Source organism: Chionomys nivalis, chromosome 9, assembly GCF_950005125.1.
Source record: "Chionomys nivalis chromosome 9, mChiNiv1.1, whole genome shotgun sequence".
In the NCBI taxonomy this organism is placed as follows: Eukaryota; Metazoa; Chordata; class Mammalia; order Rodentia; family Cricetidae; genus Chionomys; species Chionomys nivalis.
Genome location: NC_080094.1, coordinates 11,507,215 through 11,527,217, shown reverse-complemented (window position 1 = coordinate 11,527,217; position 20,003 = coordinate 11,507,215). Strand labels below are relative to the sequence as shown.

Below are 20,003 nucleotides of genomic sequence, written 5' to 3'. Positions count from 1 at the left end.
GTACAGACCGGTGGGGCTGGACCCAACAGATGTCGCCTCAACAGGGGACAGACCCAACAGTCCTCTCGCTTCTACCTCAAGTAGAATGCTGGGATTGCCAGGCCCACGTCATGAGTTGTTTTTTAAACAGTCCTGGCTGTCCAGGAACTCACTATGCAGACTAGGTTAACAGAGATTGAACTCATAGAGAGCAACCTGTTTCTGCCTCCTGAGTGCTGGGATTAAAGTTGTGAGCTACCATACTTGGCCTCATTTTTTTTTTTTTTTTTTTTTTAAATCATGAATTGCCTTTTCTTCATTACTATTTTAAAGACCTGTCTCTGCTTCCTTGGCTAGTTCTGAACATGTTTTTGGGAAGTTAATTCAGCAGTCTTTGCATATCCATTAGCACAAATATGCTCAAACAATATTACATACAAGTCAGTGTATACAAGCACAGTCTTATGTTTGTTGTTAAATAAAAAATGTATACATAAACTCAGAAGTACAGATACAGGTCAAATGCATGGCTAAGCACAGCTACTACCCCAGAGCAGGATAGGAGTGCATGTGGGGGTCCTGTGTGAGTGCAGCAGAGAGGAGCCAGGAGTTCAAGTTCCAGTCCCAGGTCTGCTCACCTGTGTGATCTTCAAAATACCCCACAGCTCTTTAGAGGTAGTTTAACCGTTTTTTTACTTAGTTTTTCCACTGCAAGTTGATTTCATTTACCCAGTAGGGCTGTTATGACGATGAACTAACATACGTAAAAAGCAGGTCAAATGGTGCTTGGCACATCATGGTATGATAATCTATCCACTACTACTTAATTTAAAGCAGCATAAAGCCAACAAACCTTTGGAAGAGAAGATGCACCTCTCTCTGACCCCAGCAGTCTTCCTGCAATATTGAGATTCTGATCCATCACTACGCTTGCCTATGGTCTCCACTGGGAGTTACTACGAGTGGCCATGTCATGAACAATATTCATTGCATTTCAGGGGAAATATTTCTAAATGAGGCATTCTAGAAACCTAGAGCGACATTTCCCTTGTCTGATGTTACAGGCTCTGCGAGTCTCTTACCTGTTCCAGGGGGTCCTTGAATGATAGCCAGCTCCCTTGTGAGAGCAAACTGTAAGGCTTCCATCTGGGACTCATCCAGCTTCAGTGATTCTTTTGAGGGCCATTGGCCAAAGTCTAAGACATTAACTCTAGAATATCGCAAGACCTCAGCACCCCTCTGACGCTCCCCAGTGGCTGAGGGGTTCTCCATTAGCTGGGTGAAATCATATCTGCCACCCATTAGCAAGTATCTTGGCTCCTTTACGTGGGAGTCACACTCCACAATGTTCCTCTGGAAGGGGACATCTCCCTCCTGTATCTCCTGTAGTCCTTCTAGGACATGTCTGTAAGCCTCAAAGTACGCCGTTGTCTCTACCATGAGGAAAGAGTCTGAGGGATGGACGTCTGCGAGCAGTTGCTGGCTCTGCTCGTTGAAACACAGCTGGACAATCCCTCGGCAGAGACCTTCGTGCTCCCGGTTTGAAACAGTGGCAAAGAGAAACGTCTCAAAGTTGTCCTTGGACATGCACACTAACGACCCATATAGCAGTCGCTTGGAATTCTGCCACCGAACAAACTTCAATGGTTTTGTGTCAAACTGCACTTTGTACACAATGCCTGATGCTGAACACATCGGGGTGATAATCCTAGCATCAAAGTAGATTCGGATGTCATCGAACTTCCTCTTCCTCAGACACTGGTCCTCAAAGCTTTGTAGAAGCTCCAAAATGCCTTCTCGAAGGGGTCTAACAAAATCCTCTCGCAGGAGGCGGAAGTGAGTGTCTAGGTAGACAGCGGTGCTCTCGTATTTCCCAGAAATGATGTTGGGGCGAAGGAAGGGCCTCTCATCCAAGTGCACTTCGTTGTAGGTGGGGTAGATGGGCATGGCCCGGTAGCTCTCAACCTGGCCTTCTGCCTCAGACTGCACTAGAGTATAGGTGTCCACTTTCAAAGTGCCCTCTCGTCTCTTTTCCTGCAGATGTTCAATGATGATCTGCACCTTCTCTAGATTCTTCTCGGTCTCCTCTTCTATGTCAACCCCAGAGGCTCTCAAAGCATTAAGAGAAGCTGGCAGGAGAGAAATGAGCATAGAAGTTTCTTGCACGGAGCTGGCGGGGAAGACACTGACGAGGTCCTGGAGGAGGGAGATGATGTTGCTTATGTGTTCTGGATACTGGTTTCGAACGTCAGGCATGGGCTCAGTGATCATCCCCACCACATAAGCTGGCAGGCAGACTCTGAGGAACTTGGAGTTGTTCAAGATGCCCAGCACATGCAGGATGCTCTGACGGTCTATCTTGGAGCTGCAAGCCTTTCGGAGAACTTGGCAGATCAGCTGAAGGAAGCTGGGTTTCATGGAAGAATAAGAAAGCAGCTCCTTGAGTCCTACACTTGTGGCAAGTGTGATGGCCACTTCAGAGGGCTCTTTCTGCAGGAGACTCTCCAGAAACTTGTAGCCTAGTCTCTTCGTCTGCTGTGGCTGCTCTGCGGGCTTCTGCTGTGGGGTCCGCCACTGCTGGAAGTTGTCGCTGGACCATGGTGGTCTGTGGTTCCTACCCTCCTGGTTGTCATTTCTCCTCCTGGTATCATTCTGGCCTTGTCTCTGGTCTCTAGCTTCATCACTGGTGTGCCCCTCTTGGTTTCTTCTTCCCTGATGTGGGTTCCTGCCCATAGCCCTAAATCTCTCTTCCCTCAGTCTAAAAGGAACAGGAGGGTTGCTGGACCTGGGATGCCTTCCAGCAAGGTTGGTTCCGCCTCGGAGTGCACTGGCTGCTGGGTTACTGGTTTGATTTCTAGCTCTTGGTGGTAATTCTCCATCTATAGGGCCTAAACACAATGGGGATGTTGGGTTAAGCACCAAGTCAAGAAGTGAGGAAGTCCAGTAAAACAACAAAGAACACACTTTCATCCTCCAGAACAAACAAGCAGCTCAGATTTTGCTTGGAGAGATTTAGAAAATTTCTTGGCAAGGACTGAGAAATGGGTGGCTCAGCAGTTAACAGCACACACTGCTCTTCCCCTTCCCAAGTTCAGTTCCCAGCACTCACACCAGGAGGTACAAAACTACTGTAACTCCAGCTCCATGGGGATTCAATGCCTCTGGCTTCTGCAAGCCCCTGCACACATGTAGTATACATAGCCCAGATAAACAGACAGACTCTGTGTATACTGAGCTAAAAAAATAGTTAAGTCTTTGCTGTTGTTTTCTGAGACAGGGTCTCACTATTTAGCCCTGGCTGTCCTGGAACTCACTTTTATTTTTTTTTTTTTTGGTTTTTCGAGACAGGGTTTCTCTGTAGCTTTGGTGCCCGTCCTGGAACTAGCTCTTGTAGACCAGGCTGGCCTCGAACTCCCAGAGATCCACCTGCCTTTGCCTCCCGAGTGCTGGGATTAAAGGCGTGCGCCACCACCGCCCGGCTGGAACTCACTTTGTAGACCAGGCCAGCCTCGGATTCACAGAGATCCACCTACCTCTGCCTCCCAAGTGCTAGAATTAAACCTGTGTACCACTCCACCCAGCTAAGTCTTCTTTTCTAAAGTTTCTTGTCAAATTGCATAATAAATAAAAAACTAGAGAGTCAGGTGTGGTGGTTCAGAGACTAAGGCAGAAGCATCAGGAGTTCAAGGCCAACTTGGACAACCCAGTTTCTTAGAAGCTAGCTTAAGCTACACGGCAAGACTCGGTAGGGGGGCTGGGGCTGTGGTGTATCGGCAGTGGCAATACACTTGCCTTGAATGCATGAAGCCCTGAGTTCTATCCCAATGCTACAAGAAAAGATGATTACTATTGCAGTGTAGATTATGAAACCACTGTTTTCCTGAAAGAAACAAGAGAGAAACTGAATGAGCACCTGCTGAGTGCTTGCTACATGTTAGAGAGTAAATGAAATATTTTACTTGGTGTCTCATGCTGAGGCCTAACTTTTCGAGGGTTCTAGTCTTTGACCAGCACAAAACAAGTCAGCACACAACAGTCAAAGAGCAGCTTAGCTTGACCACTTCCTCATTGTGGAACCTTGTATAATTTCTAGGTTTCTCAGCATCTGACTGCTTTGGATAAAATGTTTATAAAATGTCAGATAAGGCTGGGCAGTGGTGGCTCACACCTTTAATCCCAGTACTTGGCAGACACAGGCAGATCTCTGTGAGTTTGAGGCCAGTTTGGTCTACAAAGTAAGCCAGGGTTATTACACAGAGAAACCATGTCTCAAAAAGCCAAAAAGAAAAAAAAAATCAGGTAAGTACTGGAGTAATGGCTCAGTAATTAAGAGAACTGGCTGCTCTTCCTAAGGATTTGGGTTTGATTCCCAGTACCCACATGGCCGCTAACAACTGTCTTCCAGGAGATCTGACACCCTCACAATGTATATCAATTCACATAAATAAATCTTAAAAATAATAAATAAAAGTAATTTTAAAATGTAAAGTAAATATTGTCAATGTATACCTCAATATTTCATGTAGATGTAAACATGGGGAATTTATTTGAACACATATTTATTTAACATATATTATAAAATGCTTGGAGCTGTTCTTAGGACTATCCTGTGGTTCCCGTGGCTACTCTACTCAACAATCATCATAGGCCACAAGGACAAGTGGAATAAAACAATGAAGGAAACACTGCCTGACCTTTACCAGCACAGGAAATGCAACTTGAATTGCAAAGAGGAAGGCAGCACTCTCTTTTCCAAGATGTTTTTTATTTTCATGCTTAACCAACAGACTGTAGAGAAAATGAAGTACGCACATCCAGTTTCCTTATAGGAAAATGAAACTTAAACTTTGATTCAGGAAACTGAAAAGCGAAACTCCGAAACTCCCGGTTGTGTTATCAGCCACTCCTCCCCTCCCCCATCTATTGCTGTCCTCACAAAGGAAGCAAGAGAGGGAGGGTGGTGTCCCACAATGCCTGGGGCCTGGGAGCCAGCACCCTACGCAGTGGGCTACCTTTGCTAGGCAAACTCACAATCCCTCTTCTTTGCTCTAAGGCTGGTTCCAGAAATACTTTAGCAGAGTGGTGTGGAATTTACAAAACACTGGCTGTGCACAGTTTCACAGCTAGCTAGGAAAGCTACAAATACATGCAATACTTAAAATGATGGACCATCTCACTATATCAGATGCAGAACACACTTAGCTATTTTTTTTTGTGGTTTTGTTTTTTGATACAGGGTCTCACTGTGTAATCCTGATTAGTCTGGAATTCACTACATAGACTAGACTGGCTTAAATTGCATACATAGAATTTGGTGCCTCTGACTCCCTACTGCTGAGATTAAAGAGATATACCACCATGCCTGGCTAGGTACTTTTTTTTTTTTTCTAAAACAGGGTCTAACCCAAGCTGGCCTTTAAATTTTTTAAAATATATAATTTATATATATGTTTTGTCCCACGTATGTCTATATGTGCATTAATTCTCATAAAATATTAATATTTAGGATATGATTAAATTAAGAAATTTGAGCATTATATTTATCAAGTTGGCATTAAATTAAAAAAAAAAAAAAAAGTCAAGGTCAGTGAGACATCTTAACAGACAAGGGCACTTGCCACCAAGCCTGAAGATCTGAGTTTAGTTCTGAAGACCCACACGGCAGCAGGAAAAACTCTCTGACTTCCACAGGACGGGCACATATACACATAAACAAACAAATGTCATAAGTTACTGACTGGTTTGCTTTTAAATTTCCTAATGATGCTATTAGAGATTACAAAGTAGTTTTTAGTGACCCCAAGTTTCTACTGGACAGCCCTGTTGCAAACCAGGGATCATGCTGTTTCTCACATCCCATCACTTTTTTCTTCTCACCCTCATAGTGCCAGGGACCAAACAAAAGCCTTATGTGTGGCAGGGGGTGAGGCAAGCACTCCACCGCAGAGCTGAACCTCTCAACCCGGGTTTTTAAGACAAGGCTTCGTTATGGAACTCTGGATGGCCTTGATCTCACTGTTCAGCTGGCTTTGATCCCTCAATGCTTCCATCTGCTGGCATGGCAGGCCTCCCATCAGTACCCATTCACGGCTCTCAGAGGTAGGAAGTTTTATAGGTCATTTGTATTGTAGCTAGGTCTTGTTTGTTTGTCTGTTTGGTTTGAAGACAGGTTTCTCTGTAGCCCTGGCTGTCCTGACACTGTTGACCAGGCTAGCCTTGAACTCAGAGATTAGCCTATCTCGGTCTCCCATGCCACCTCTGCCTGGCAAGATCCTTATTTGAAAAACACAGGCCATCCCAGGTGGGCTTTTCCTTTCCACTGGGTAGAACCCTGCTTACCTCTGTGGTTGGCAGGGGGATTCCTGGGCCTGGCTTCCAGATGTGGTCTTCTGTCTTCCATGTCTGAGCCACTGGAATCCTTCTACATTCACCTGACTTGAAGTTATCTGTAACAGCACAGGCTGAGAGTTACCAGTGCCCTTCAAACACGGCAAACGCCTAAACACCGTGAAGCCAGCCTTTAAGCCTGTCCATGTTAATGATTTACTAAGAGTAAGTTAGAAAATGCAGATTTTAATCATAGGCACAAACACTCATCCTTGTGGATTCCCAACCATGATATAAACTAAGTTCACAATTTAGGCGATTCCAAGAGATCCAACTGTCCATTCCTGGACTCTTCCTGTACCTGCTTAGGAACAGAGTGTCATTAACTCCCAAACTACTGTTTAGTTTGCCTTCAGCAAAGTTAGTTAATCCATTGCTTAGGTTTCGTTTCCTTTCTTACAAAATGATTGCTGGGCAAAAGGAGCACATGTTTGTCAATTCCAGACGACATACTAGCCAGCTAGAGAGTGCATGCCCACCCTCTCATCTCAGCTCCCGGGAGGATCAGAAATTCAAAACCAGCCTTCACTGAATCTGAGTCCCACGTGGACTAGGAGAGCCTGCTTCAACAAAGTACTCTAGTACCCATCACCCTACCTGACATTCTTACAACACAGCAGCCTATAAATTCCTGCTCCCTACAGCTTGGAAACAAGGGAGCTATTGGTGCTATTTCCTGGGGACCAGCCAGAAGTCAGCAGTTCTCACCCTTCTTCCATCTCGATAATTTCTGACGCTGGGGGAAGAGGAAGCCCCTTCAGGGAACTTCTCAATATAACTCACGCATATCATGTGGGTGCAAGGGGGGGTGGGGTGGCGGTGACTCAGTTCCCAGCAAAAGGATTTTTGAGACTGTCCTCACAGTTTTAAAATATTCATAGTTGGAAACTGTGAATAGATTTGGCATTGTATGAGAGGTAGCTTTTATTCTTATCTGAAAAAGAGTCTCTTTTCTTCCCGCTGGGAATATTTTTGTGGTGTCTTTTCTTCTCAGTTTACCAAACCCTGTTCTCTCACTGCAGGCTCAGTGGTTAGTGTCTGTTTTTAATTTTTCTGGGAAGAAAAATTTCTTCTTCTTCATTTTGAAAAACACTAAAATAGAATGCCAGCAGTTTGGGAGTGTAGGAAAAAAATGGAAGAAGAAAAGTGCTAGAGAGGGAGGGGCACACAGAAGAGGGGACTGCTTTGTTTAGGGTTTTGAGGGGATCAAGGCAGGGAGGGCAGGAAGAAGATCTGCAATGGTTAAGCTGTTGCCAGGATAGAAATTAGAGAGCGGTAATTATGGGGTAAGATGAGAGAGGTGGGGCTAGAGGTAGCAGCTGGATTGTTTCAAGTCAGAGAAGTCACCACACCACTCATCCCTTAGCGCAAGCTGGAGAGATCTGGGGGCTTCTAGAAGTGGGAAGAGCTTGGGGCATTCTGCAGACGCTAATGAAGCAAAAGGAATGAAGCCAGAGGCAGCGAGTGGCTGTGGCAGAAGTGGGGACAGGGATAGGGATGAGAAACGGAGGTGGTGAGATCTCTAGGATGGGGACTGTGGGGATGCAGTGGAGAGCTACTGATGGTGAGTTCACGGGATGCTGAAGAAGTCTCCTAGGGGTGCCTGGGTGCTGAGATGAAGAGGCACTGGGGGGAACAGGGTGGTGACAGGTGAGCTGAAGGGGGGGAGGGTGGCAATGGCAGTGCTAGGGGCTCAGCGGGTGATGATGGGTGCTGGGGAAGGAGAGGAGATAGAAACTCTTACGGAGCAGGGATTTAGGGGTGATGGGGCTGCTGATAACTGGTAACAATACCGAGGATTGAGGGGGATGGTGAAGCTAAGGAGGGGGAGCAGGACTCTTGGGGTGGTGAAGACAGTGGAAAAAAATTTTAGATGCTGAGGGTGCAATGAGAAAAAAGGACAGGTAATCCAGGGATGATGGAGAACTTAGGGAGCAGTCAGGGGCTCCGGAGGCTGTAGGGGAACTGAGGGGGCAGTCAGGGACTCCCGGGCTATAGGAGAACTGAGGGGCAGTCAGGGACTCCCGGGCTATTAGGAGAACTCAGGAAGCAGACAGGACTCCGGGGGTTGTAGAGGAACTGAGGAAGCAGACAAGGACTCCGGGGGTGATTGGGCGCTGAAGGAAGGGGACAGGGACTCTGGGACTATAGAGGAACTTAGGGAAGGCGGCAGAGACTCCAGGGGCTATAGGGCAAGCGAAGGGAGCAGTGACCCTGGCGGGAATGTAGGGAGAACAGGGGGAAGGGGACAGGGACTCTCTGGGCTAAAAGGAAACTGAGGGAAGGGGACAGAGATTCCGGGGGTAATGGGGACGCTGAGCAGGGCAGATAGGGACTTCAGGGCTAACCTGACACCGGCCCGAGGCAGAGTCGGGCGCTGGTGATCGCGGCGCCGCAGGAGCAGGTGCGGGATGGGGCGGAGGCCACTCACCGGCTCTGGTGCGTCCTCCAGCGGGGTAGCACTCAGCTCCGGCCCTGGCAGGTCGCGGCCCCGCCCGACGCCGCACTCTTTCGGTTTCCAGTCCCCGCAGCCCCTGGGCGGGGCGAGGAGCCGGGTGGGCGGCCCGGAGGAGGAGGTGGAGGCCGCGCAGGACGAGGAGGCGGTGCCGCGGGCGCCAGCGAGAGGCCGGGCCGAGCTCGGCGGCGCCCCCGCCCTCGGGGCGGGCGGAAGGGCGGTGTCGCCTCAGCCCCGGCGGCGGCGGCTGGACTGGCGGCTGCCGTAAGCGCCGCAGACGGGAGGGCGCGGCAGGGGGCGGGCTGACTGCTCCCCGGGCGGCCACAGATCTCGGCCAGTCCCGGAGCAGGGGGGACGCGACGGGCGGCTCGTGCATGCCAAGCACGACATGGCGCGGAGGCTGAGCAGCCCCAGAGGTCCAGTGAGCACGGGGAGGGGCTAGACGCGGGAGGGACAACCATTAGCGAGCTGGGGCCGGGCAGCTCGGGACTCTATTTCCCAGAGGGCGTAGCGGCCGCGACAGGAAGCGGCGCGCCTGAGGCCCAGTGCGCAAGCGCATGCTTTGCCTTGGTCTATATAAAGAAGGTCGGCTTCCGTGCTCGTTCTTTCGTTCCTGAGATACTTCTTTCGCTTCGATGTGTGTCATGTCTCTTCCTTGTTGGAGTAATGTTCAGATGGTGAGTTGAGGCCCCACGGTACAATTTTCTGTTCATCTTTTGCCAAGTTTATGCTGTGGTTGCTGTAATTGGTTATAATTTCACGGTGTGACCTGTTTAGCCCCCCCCCCCCCATGCTTGACCTTTGGGGAAGTGATTTAGATGGAAAAGACGCCTTCTGGTTGGGCCTGAAAAGCACTTGGCTGGTGTAAATGATGACTTAGCTTTTTTTCCCCGTCATATCGACAATGCTGATCTCTTAAACATTTTTGCCAGTTAATCCTGATACGCCAGCCCCAAAGGCCTTAGTCGGCTTTGTTCAGATCGAGGCAAACTGGCGATTAACGCCTTTGTTTTGCAGGTTGGAATGATTAAGCGGTGCGGAACAGGGGTTGGAGGGAGAGGAGACGTCACCTTTGGGCCTCCAGGGAGATGAGACTACGTCTATGATCTTCGACTTCCTAATTTCTTAAGGTACGATTTATCCTCTGGTTTAATGTATGAAACACGTGCTTTTAAGAGCTTTTTTGGGGGCTGTGATACAGAATTCAAACGCAAGATTCAATGCTGGGATTGATAGGTTTGGCCAGTGGGGATGGGCACGTGTCTTGCCTCTGAACTTTTCCTACTGGTAAATCCTAATGAATGGATAGATTTAAGAGAAACAGGCAGAATGCTTTTAGAATGCCTGTTTTCAATTTACATTCCTTCTATACCTCCATTTCTAGGGGATGTAACCTGTGCGTGCAGATCCCTGCCCTAGTTGGTTTATTTTTTTTGGTGACTTGAGTCAAATGAGAGATGCCTAAGGAAAGGGAATCTCGGTTGAGAGAGAATGACCCCATGAAATTGGTCTGGAGGCAGACCTGTAGCACATTTTCTTTGTATTGAGATCTGCATTTTCTAAGAATGTTATAGCTTGAGTTTACGTGCCTGTAATTTCAATGGAGCATTTTTCAAAGTGGTGTGGTCGTGATTATTCTCACCCAGTCTGTTTAGGTAGAATTTGTGCTCTGGGACAAATGTCCCAGCACATGCTAAGTCACAGCACTCAGGAGGTAAGTAGGTCCAGGCCGATGACCAACTTGAGACCACTGCTGTATGTGGGACAGCACAGATTATTTGCACGTGAACAGTGTACCAGTCGAGTCAGTTGTGCACTTAGGGTTAGGTTTATTGCTGCACTCAGTGGCCCTTGAGCGTGTTTCACACTGGTATTGGGGAACAGCCAGCTTTCCTGAGGGACATTCTCATGTAGGTGAAAGATTCCTGGACAAGGCAATGGAGAAGGACATTTCAAAAATTACAAACTTTACATTTGCAACTGTCACTTGTAAGGGGGATCCTGTCCTACTGACTACCCACACGTGCAGGACTAGGCTCGGGTTTCCAGGCATGTATGATGACAGAACTTTTTTCCCCATCAGATCGACCATGTTGATCACACTCTTATAAGCCAGTTTGCCTGACATGCCTGCATGAGCAGCGCCTGCTACTGCTGCATCTCGTGGTCCAGGCAGCTGATTTTTTTTCCTCTGCATTTTTGTCTCAGGTTTGCTGGTGGCTGGTAGGCATTGGATGGAGGATGAATTCTGGAGTAGGAAAGAACTGGTAAGTGTTTACCCCTCCCCTGGGCATAGAATCTCTAAGTTATCTTTCAGTACAGAGTTGTTTCTTTTGACATAAATTTGGCTGGTGCAGCTGATGACATTACTTTTTTCCCCGTCAGATCGACCCTGTTGATCTCAAACTAATAGCCAGTTTTGTCTGATGCATTGGCCCTGGGAATAATTTCTTGTTTTGGCCTTGAGCTGTTTCGTTTATGATAATGGCTTCATCTGTATGCTTTATACAGGCCTGAGGTTGCCACGGATGCCAGTGTGTTCTGATCTTCCTTCATTTCACTGACCTGAAGCAGGTGAGATTTCGCTGTTGATAGTTTTGAACAAATTCTGGAGATGTTAATAGATGTGTGAACTCTTCTTGGACATCTTGATGTTCTGGATGCTGTTGAGGTTCCCAGTGGAGTTTTTCCTTTGGCCTTTCGAGCTCGCATTAAGGGTGCATTCATTCATTTGAAACATTGGAATTCACCATGTTTGAAGGGGATGTCCAACCAGAAATTTTGCCCCTGATATCTGACCTTAAATCATAAAAAATGCGGGCTTCAACCAGATGCAGTTCATACCAGGCAAGACTACCAACCTTTTGTTTTCTGTTTTCTTTTTAGGTACTTCTGGAAAACAGATCAGCAGTTTCCTGCTGGCCCAGTCCCATAAGGATTTTATACATTTGGTCCCAAGGGCTGTGTGTAACCCGAAAAGAACTTTTTAGGCTGTGATGTGGCATGGTATGCATGGCTGTTGAAAATCCTGAGTGGAAATAAAAATCTGAACGGGTGTCTGTTTGCATTTATTTGCTTCTGGGTGGGACCAGCAGCTGCTTCCTGTGAATATAACCTCAGTGACTGCCTAAAGCAGTACCGTGGAGTTAGGCCTGTTAGTAGCCACCCTAATGCCAACTTTCTAAAGTTTGCGGTAAGCCTGGTTGTGGGTAACCTTTCGCAATGGCCTGGAGTGGGCTGAGTGCACTCCTAGTCATGCTTATTTCCAGGGTTCACCTTCTTGTGCCTTAAGTGGGTTCTGCTTTCAGGGCTCTACCCCATTCCCTTTTGTTCTGCCTAGAATCCAACATTTCTTTGGATCACTGCTGTCCCTTTAATGTATCCAAGCATCTCAGTTGCTTTCCAGGGTCATTCTGTGGTGCTTAGTAAAGAAAACCATGATTCCCTTTACAGCCATCAAACAGGTTTTGGGATCTTGGGACACTTCAACCCACAGTGCCAAATCTAAGACGCCATATGCTCCCAGTCCCAGGAAAGCAGCTTCCTATGAGCCCAGGCTGATCTCTGACGTGTGATTTCAAAAGACAGCCCTAGTTGATACTGAGATCTGTTTTGTGGAGTCCAGGGATCACACTTGGGCTTGTGCGGCTGAGACTGGCGTGTACATGTTTTGTCTGTATGTGTGCCATTTAGCATGGCACTGCTAAGTGCTGGGGCAAGTGGTATTTCTAAAAATACACCTGAGAGCCACTTTGGTTTGGAGCCGCCATGTGGTTGCTGGGAATTGAACTCAGGACCTCTGGAAGAGCAGATAGTGCTCTTAACCTCTGAGCCATCTCTCCAGCCCCTGAGAACCACTTAGGGAAGAGCCACCAAGAGCCGAGTGGGCCACTGGCTTTTACAGGTGCAGCTGCCCTGTGAATTGGTTAGTGCAGCCCAGTATCTCCCAATTTACATAATGACCACCATGCTGCTTTTTTAAAAAATTATCTGCCAGGCTCCATACCAGTGACTTGGTGACCTGGCAGAGTCCAGTTCCAGCGGGGATTCTTGTGCCACAGGATAAAGAATGAAGAGTCTGATCACCAGCTGTCTTTCAAACTGACCTCAGGCCGTCTTTATGCGAGTTCTAATGCATCCCGAGTGTGAGCGATCATTTTCCAAGAATCATTAACGTTCATGTTAGTTTCTGTTGCCCACTTTCTTTACTCTGTATCAGGATGCAAGCTAAATGTTTATGTCTGGCTAGATACATTTTAACCATACTGTGCCCTAGCTGGTAGCAAGCTTGTAGTTAACAAAGTAAGATTTAAGCTCTGATTAGTTCTCGAAGTGAAATCAGCATATTGTGCCTAGGATATTGCTTTTGTAAATGTGGATTACAGTTATTCTATTTTTTACAGGTTCTGAAATAGTAATGGTTAATAACTTTAACTGTTAGTAACTAAATTTCTATTCCTGGCAGTACTTTTTTTTTTTTTTTTTTTTTAAAGATTTTATTTATTACATATACAATACAGTGTTCTGCCTCCATGTATGCCTGCATGCCAGAAGAGGGCACCGGATCTCATTTTAGATGGTTGTGAGCCACCATGTGGTTGCTGGGAATTGAACTCAGGACCTCTGGAAGAACAGTCAGTGTCCTTAACCTCTGAGCCATCTCTCCAGCCCCTCCTGGCAGTACTTTTAAGGGAAGTGGGAGTTAATTCCTTTATTGATATATTGAGGGAATTAAGTGTTCATGTCCTGGTGCCAGATGTTTGACCTTTATGGCCATATCTTTTCCTTGTGTATGAGTTTTTTTTTTTTAATTTTTATGGTTTATTTAACTTTATTTTATGTGCATTGGTGTGAAGGTGTCAGATCCTCTGGAACTGGATTTTCAGACAGTTGTGAGCTGCCATGTGGGTGCTGGGAATTGAACCTGGGTCCTTGAGAAGAGCAGTCAGTGCTCTTAACCGCTGAGCCATCTCTCCAGCCCCTGTGTATGAATTTTTGATGGCATCTTTTAAGATACTTCCCAAGTTCTTAAATTCTTTGGGAGTATATTACTTTTTGGAACTGGAATAAGCAATAATGAAATTGGTTTCAGTAACAGACCAGAGGAATTTAATTATTCCGTTAAGACTTTTTGTTACCAGTAAGTTCAGGCATAATCATGACTAACAAGCAAAACTAAGAATTACCATAGAATAAGTATAACACAGAAACCTGAAGCCCCATGAGTTCTCTCTAGCAGAGTTTGCAGTGTTTCCATTAGTCCCTGCCAAATGGATGGGTTTCTCCAGAGGGCCTTGCCCTCTAAAGAGCTCCATTTGCAAACCATTTATACACCGTTCCCAGGGGTGACAGCATGACTTCTAATGATCCGCCTCAGCTTTATGGGTGAGGGAAGAGGCAAACGGCTCTGCTGTGTCTGGGGCACCTCCCCCCCCCCATTCTCTCAGGAACATAACAAGGACAACTCACCCTGTGCCTTTTTGGGTTCCTAACTAGAGCTTCAGAGGGAGTGAGAGGGGTCAACCCTAGGCTCTGCCTGCCTCAGGCTACTCTACCTGCCCCCCTGGGAATAAAGGCAGAAGCCACACCACCTGGTTTTGTTTGTGGAGGTTGCAGAGATGGCTCAGAGATTAAGAGCACTGACTGCCTTTCCTGAGGTCATGAATTCAATTCCTAGCAACAACGTGGTGGCTCACAGCCATCTATGATGAGATCTGGTGCCCTCTTTGGTGTGCAGGCATACATGTAGCCAGAACACTATAATAACATCTTAAAAAGATTTTTTTATGGCCGGGCGATGGTGGCACACGCCTTTAATCCCAGCACTCGGGAGGCAGAGGCAGGCGGATCTCTGTGAGTTCGAGACCAGCCTGGTCTACAGAGCTAGTTCCAGGACAGGCTCCAAAACCACAGAGAAACCCTGTCTCGAAAAACCAAAAAAAAAAAAAAAAAAAAAGTTTTTCTTTTGGGGTGTGTGTGTGGAGCTTGTTTCAAGACAGGGTTTCTCTACACCAGGCTGTCCTGGAACTCTGAAGAGATTGCCTGCCTCTGCCTCTGGAGTGCTGGTATTAAAGGCGTGCACTACCAACCTTGCCTGACTTTTTTTATATATATAAATTGTGAGTGTGTCTATATGTAGGTATGCTCACATGAGTGCAGCTGCCCACAGTTGCTGTTGGAGCCCCTAGAACTGGAGTCACGGGTGGTTGTGAGCTGTCTAATGTGGATGCTGGGAACAGACTCAGGTCTGCCAGAGGAGTGCACACTCTTAACCACTGGGCCACTTTCATGGCCCCTATGTCTGATTCTCCTGTGGGACTCTGGTCATTTCCTTTGTGGCCCCTGCAGTTACAGGGGTCCCTTGCTGTTTCCAGTTCCAAGCTTTGTACTGGCCCCATGTCTTTCTGGAATTATCTTCCGCGGAGCCATTCACTGCTTATACCTTAGAGGTAAGCAGGCATAAGATTTGAAACCCAGACTCAAATAGCTTCTGCCTGCTGCTTCCTGAGGCAACTTGCTGGTTGCTCCTGCCTGTTCACCATCTCCATCCTGATTTTTAATGCTTCCTCACGATGCAGGGAGTGTTGCCTGGAACTAGTTCTGTAGGTGTAGATCAGGCTGGCTTCAAACTCAGAGATCCACCTGCCTCCTGAGTACCAGGGTTGAATGCATGCACCACCCAGGCCCAAGACATTTTTACAAAATAATTATTTTTTATTTCATGTGCATTCATGTTCTGCCTGCCTGCACATCTGTGCGCAGGTGTCAGACCTCCTGAAACTGGAGTTACAGGCATATGAGCTACCGTGTAGGCGCTGGGGATGGAGCTGGGGTCCTCTCGGAAGAGCAGCCAGTGCTCTTAACCACTGAGCCTTCTCTCCAGTCCCAAGCCCAAGGCATTTTTGACATATTCAGTATGTCTCATTTGCTGGAACTTTTCTCAGGTCTACCTTCCAGGGTGCTGCTGACCTGCCCACTTTCGTGCTCTGCCTAGGAGGAGTGCTGAGCTGGAATGTCAGTGTCAGGCACCATTCACAGGCGGAGCCAGGCCAACACGTGGCGGGAACAACCGGTCTTGCATCCTGGGTTGCAAAGCGCAGCCAAACAGTTGAGGAAAGGTCCCTTGTGCCAGACACTCATCTTTTTTTCTTTGAGTACACTTGGTTACACAGAAAGTCAGGATACTTTATTGTCCTCTGAGTTAAAAAAAAAAAAAAAAGGCTTGTTTGTCTTTTTTGTTTGTTTGTTTCATTTTTGAGATATGGTCTCCCATAGCCCAGGCTGACCGCCAGCTCACTAGGTTGTACTAAGGATGACCTTGACCTTCTGAGTCTTCTGCTTCTACTTCCCAAGTGCTGGGATAGCAGGCCTGTGTCCCCACACCTGGTTTCTGTGGTGCTGGAGAACCAGGCACTTCCTGTCTACTAAGCAAGCACCAACTGAACCTGATTCCTCACCTTGATGCTGCATTCCTAACACCCTGGGGTGGGGTGGGGTGGGGTGGGTGTTACGCTGTCTGCACAAGGGTCAAACTAAGTTACCCCTGAGGTCTGTGTGGTCTGTGGGAGGCCATTCCCTTGAAAGGCTCTTGGTGCTATTAGTGAGGACAGAGAGCAGTTACTGACTGACTGAAGTAGGTTCCTCCCTCAGCCGTCAGGGAGCTGAGATTTAGGACACGGTTAGGAGAAACCAAAGAGCACAGGTGGCCCACACACCAACAGAAGCTCCATCTGTCCTCACCTCCATGACACACTGAGAGGACTGTTTACCTGAGCCTTGGACCTCAGCTTGTTCTGAAGTCACCTGGGAGCCACGTCTCAGAGCAGTCAGGCATGCATCCAGAGATGTCCACTCTCTGCCCACGGACATGGATAGAGACAGACCCTCAGCTGCCAGCAGGTTTAATTACCCAGATGGAAGCTGACAGGGGAGGCCCTGCTGGGCAGAGATCAACAGCTCTATTCCTTTCTCGGCAAGCATCCAGGTTGGCCTGGAGTACAGACCCAAGGTAGCTATCGGGAAGCCCTTGTTCTGAGGGAGCACATTTGCCATGATCTCAAGATGAAAAATCACTTCTGGAGACCACTGGCTCCAGTTCAGGAGGGGATTTTGTTTGGCAGAATGACCTGGTCAGGTTGCTGACGTGGCAGGCTTCCTGAGTGTTGGACTGAAGCCTGGGGACAGAAACTGTATACACACTTAAGTGGAACGTGCTTGTGGGGCCTGTGAGGCCGTTCAGTGGTTAAGAGCTGTGACTGGCCAAGCCTGCAAACCTGAATTCAATCCTCAGAGCCCACGTGGTGGAAGGATGCCTCAATCTCCCATGAGTTAATCGGCATGTTTGCTGTGCATCACCTCAAATACATAATGCAGTTTGCTGGGCGGTGGTGGCGCACGCCTTTAATCCCAGCACTCGGGAGGCAGAGGCAAGTGGGTCTCTGTGAGTTCGAGGCCAGCCTGGTCTACAGAGCTAGTTCCAGGACAGGCTCCAAAGCTACAGAGAAACCCTGTCTCGCAAAACAAAAACAAACAGGGGCTGGAGAGATGGCTCAGAGGTGAAGAGCATTGCCTGCTCTTCCAAAGGTCCTGAGTTCAATTCCCAGCAACCACATGGTGGCTCACAACCATCTGTAATGAGGTCTGGTGCCCTCTTCTGGCCTGCAGGCATACACACAGACAGAATATTGTATACATAATAAATAATTTAAAAAAAAAAAAAGTCTTCTCATTTAAAAAAAAAAACAAAAACAAAAACAAACAATCAACAACAGAAATAAATAATGCAATTTAACAATGGAAGAAAAGGTTGTTGTAGACAACCTCACCCACCCCATAATCTATTTAGATCATATTCACCCTCCCCACCTGTATCTCCACTTGCCCCTCCCACTAATCCCTTTCCTCCTCTAAATCGGTCCATCATCTACTTTTGCGTCTTTTATGTGTGACCCATTGCGTTACACTAGTCTGTTTACAGGAAGGAACATGGGCACCTTGAGAATACTACACCATTGAAGGGATTACTGGCTGTGGTTAAATATTGGTAAGTTGACAGGACCTAGGTTCTCCTAGCAGGCAAGCCCCCAGGCATGCCTGTGAGGACTTGTCTAGATTAAGTTGACCTAACCGAAAGACCCATCCCACGGGCAGGGGCCACAGACTGAGTGAAAAAGACAAAGGGAGAGGAACATGTTTTTTGCTTCCTGACTTCAGAGGCGATGTGGCCGGCGCATTCCACCCCTTGTTGCGAAGATTCTCTGGCCACGGAGGGCTGTACCCTCGAACCGTGGTCCAAAAGTTATTTCTGTCACAACAAAGATACATGTAACTAATACACTGTCGTGATGTTTGGAGATAAGACCCCTACCAGGCTGTTGGGATATGCCCCTCTCTGCTCTCCGTATCTCTTTTCAGGCCTTATCCTAAGCAGCTGCCCCTGTAGTAGTCAGAAAAGCTATAATGGGGACGTCTCAGGGACACACACACACACACCACAAATCCTTTTCTCCAGTCTCCGAGAATCATTTCCAGGGAGACCCTTAATTGGCCCTGCTTGGAGCGCAGGTTCATCCCTGAGCCAATCACCGAGGCCAGGAAGATAGGGAGCCCTGATTGGTCCGCTCTGGCGTCGGGCGTGGCTCCTGGATCAGGCACCTTTGGAGGTCTGCCTTTGGGGCTTCATGTAAGAACTAGGAGTCTCCTACCAGTCAACTCTAATAGACAGAGCCCTCAAGAAGACAACTCTTTCCAGCAACGCGGGCTGTTAGCAGGCACAGAGGGGCAGAATAGGTGGGGCCAGGCAGCTTTGAGCCACGTCTGGAAGAAGCCTGTGCCTTCATGCTGCCCATCGGTACGGCCACCAGGGGGCAGCATCCCCTCGTGGTCACCACTGTTTCCGCAAGCAATAAGCTCTTTCCAGCAGGGGGCGCTGCTTATCTTCCTTGTTCTCTGGGACAGAGGCGGCCGGGCAGGGTAGGGCAAGAGATGAGGGGCAGATCAGTCTTACTTCGGATACCTTGGAATGAGGAACTTTGAAATTTTCTTTTTGAGGCAGGGTCTCACCTAGCCAAGGTTAGTTTCAACTCACTAGCTGGGCAAGCCTGACTTTGAACTTTGGTCCTCCTGCCTTTACCTTATGCATGCTGGGTAGGCACTGGGAGAGTCGTCTTTAACGACTATTGTGGCACTTTTCTATAAATTAGTATCCTTTGCAAAGTACAATGGCGAGCACCAGCTTTCAAACCTCCCTTTTCCATTTGACTCTACAGGGTGCCCCATTTTTATTTTTATCAGCTGTGTGACTTTCGCTTCTTGGTTTCTTGTAGTCTGGGGTGACACCTGCCTTGCAGGCTTTCCCCACCCCATCCGATGAGGTGATTTGTTCAGCAAATCTTATGGAGTTGGGTGCTGTCTGAGGATTGAACACAGAAGCTAAGAAACAGAGGCTGGGGGATGGCTGTGCTGGTCAAGGGCTTGCTCTACAAGCAGGGGCAGTTGAGTTTGGGACAAGCAGAAAAGACTTGTGTGTGTGCTGGCGCCTGGTAAGCATGTCATAGGTCTCCCCATTCAGGCCTTTTGAGACCAGGGCTACTCATTTTGGTTTTATTATTTGAGATTGTGTCCCGTGTAACCCAGGCTGGCCTCTTGCTGACTGTTACCGAGTGTGACCTTGAACTCTTGACTTGATCCTTCTGTCTCCAGCTCCTGAGTCCTGGGATCACAGGCGTGTGCCATTGTGCTCGTATTTAAATATTTATTATATATATATATGCGTGTGTGTGAATGTATGTACAGGTGTTTTACTTGCTTGTATGTCTTTGTACCATGTGTGTGCCTGGTGCCCTTGGAGACTAGAAGAGGATGTTGGATCTCCTGGAGCTGGGTTACAGATTGTTGTGAACTGCTGTGTAGGTGCTGGGAATTTAACCCAGTTCATCTGCAAGAGCAGCGAGTGCTCTTAACCACTGAGCAATCTCTCTAGTCATAAATGAACAAGTGTTTGGGAAGGAGACACACCCCATCCAGGTCAGAGCCCGGCCAGCCCTTAGTGGTCTTGCTGTCTCTCCCACCTCTGCACAGAGAAGGCCAGTCTGCCTTCCTAAGTCCATGGCTCAGTCTCCTTCACCATTTCCTAAACATTGGGGACAGCATCATTTGATATAACTGAGATAAAGCAGACCGT

At 47.8% G+C, this 20,003-nt stretch overlaps 1 protein-coding gene, 1 long non-coding RNA gene and 3 other non-coding genes across 6 annotated transcripts in view; 4 read left to right on the top strand and 1 right to left on the bottom strand.

Moving 5' to 3' along the window:
- Positions 1–8,983, bottom strand: part of Znfx1 (zinc finger NFX1-type containing 1) — a 32,627-nt gene extending 23,644 nt beyond the window's left edge. The window contains exons 1-3 of one of the 2 annotated variants that reach the window (XM_057780385.1): positions 8,715–8,983; positions 6,319–6,425; positions 1,062–2,867 (exon numbers count right to left, since the gene is read on the bottom strand). In XM_057780385.1, the coding sequence (XP_057636368.1) occupies positions 1,062–2,867; positions 6,319–6,379 (1,867 nt within the window). In that variant the 5' untranslated portion in view covers positions 6,380–6,425; positions 8,715–8,983. The remainder of the gene's footprint in view (positions 1–1,061; positions 2,868–6,318; positions 6,426–8,714) is intronic. The other variant, XM_057780384.1, reaches the window with a different exon arrangement.
- Positions 8,984–9,048: 65 nt separating this feature from the next.
- Positions 9,049–11,876, top strand: LOC130881116 (uncharacterized). Its single transcript, XR_009057699.1, has 5 exons — positions 9,049–9,498; positions 9,839–9,951; positions 11,030–11,088; positions 11,333–11,395; positions 11,708–11,876. It is a non-coding gene; the product is annotated as an uncharacterized LOC130881116 (long non-coding RNA).
- Positions 9,680–9,772, top strand: LOC130882183 (small nucleolar SNORD12/SNORD106). Its single transcript, XR_009057811.1, has one exon. It is a non-coding gene; the product is annotated as a small nucleolar SNORD12/SNORD106 (small nucleolar RNA).
- LOC130882184 (small nucleolar SNORD12/SNORD106) lies at positions 10,867–10,955 on the top strand. The gene has a single exon (XR_009057812.1). It is a non-coding gene; the product is annotated as a small nucleolar SNORD12/SNORD106 (small nucleolar RNA).
- LOC130882182 (small nucleolar SNORD12/SNORD106) lies at positions 11,169–11,257 on the top strand. The gene has a single exon (XR_009057810.1). It is a non-coding gene; the product is annotated as a small nucleolar SNORD12/SNORD106 (small nucleolar RNA).
- Positions 11,877–20,003: the final 8,127 nt, after the last annotated feature.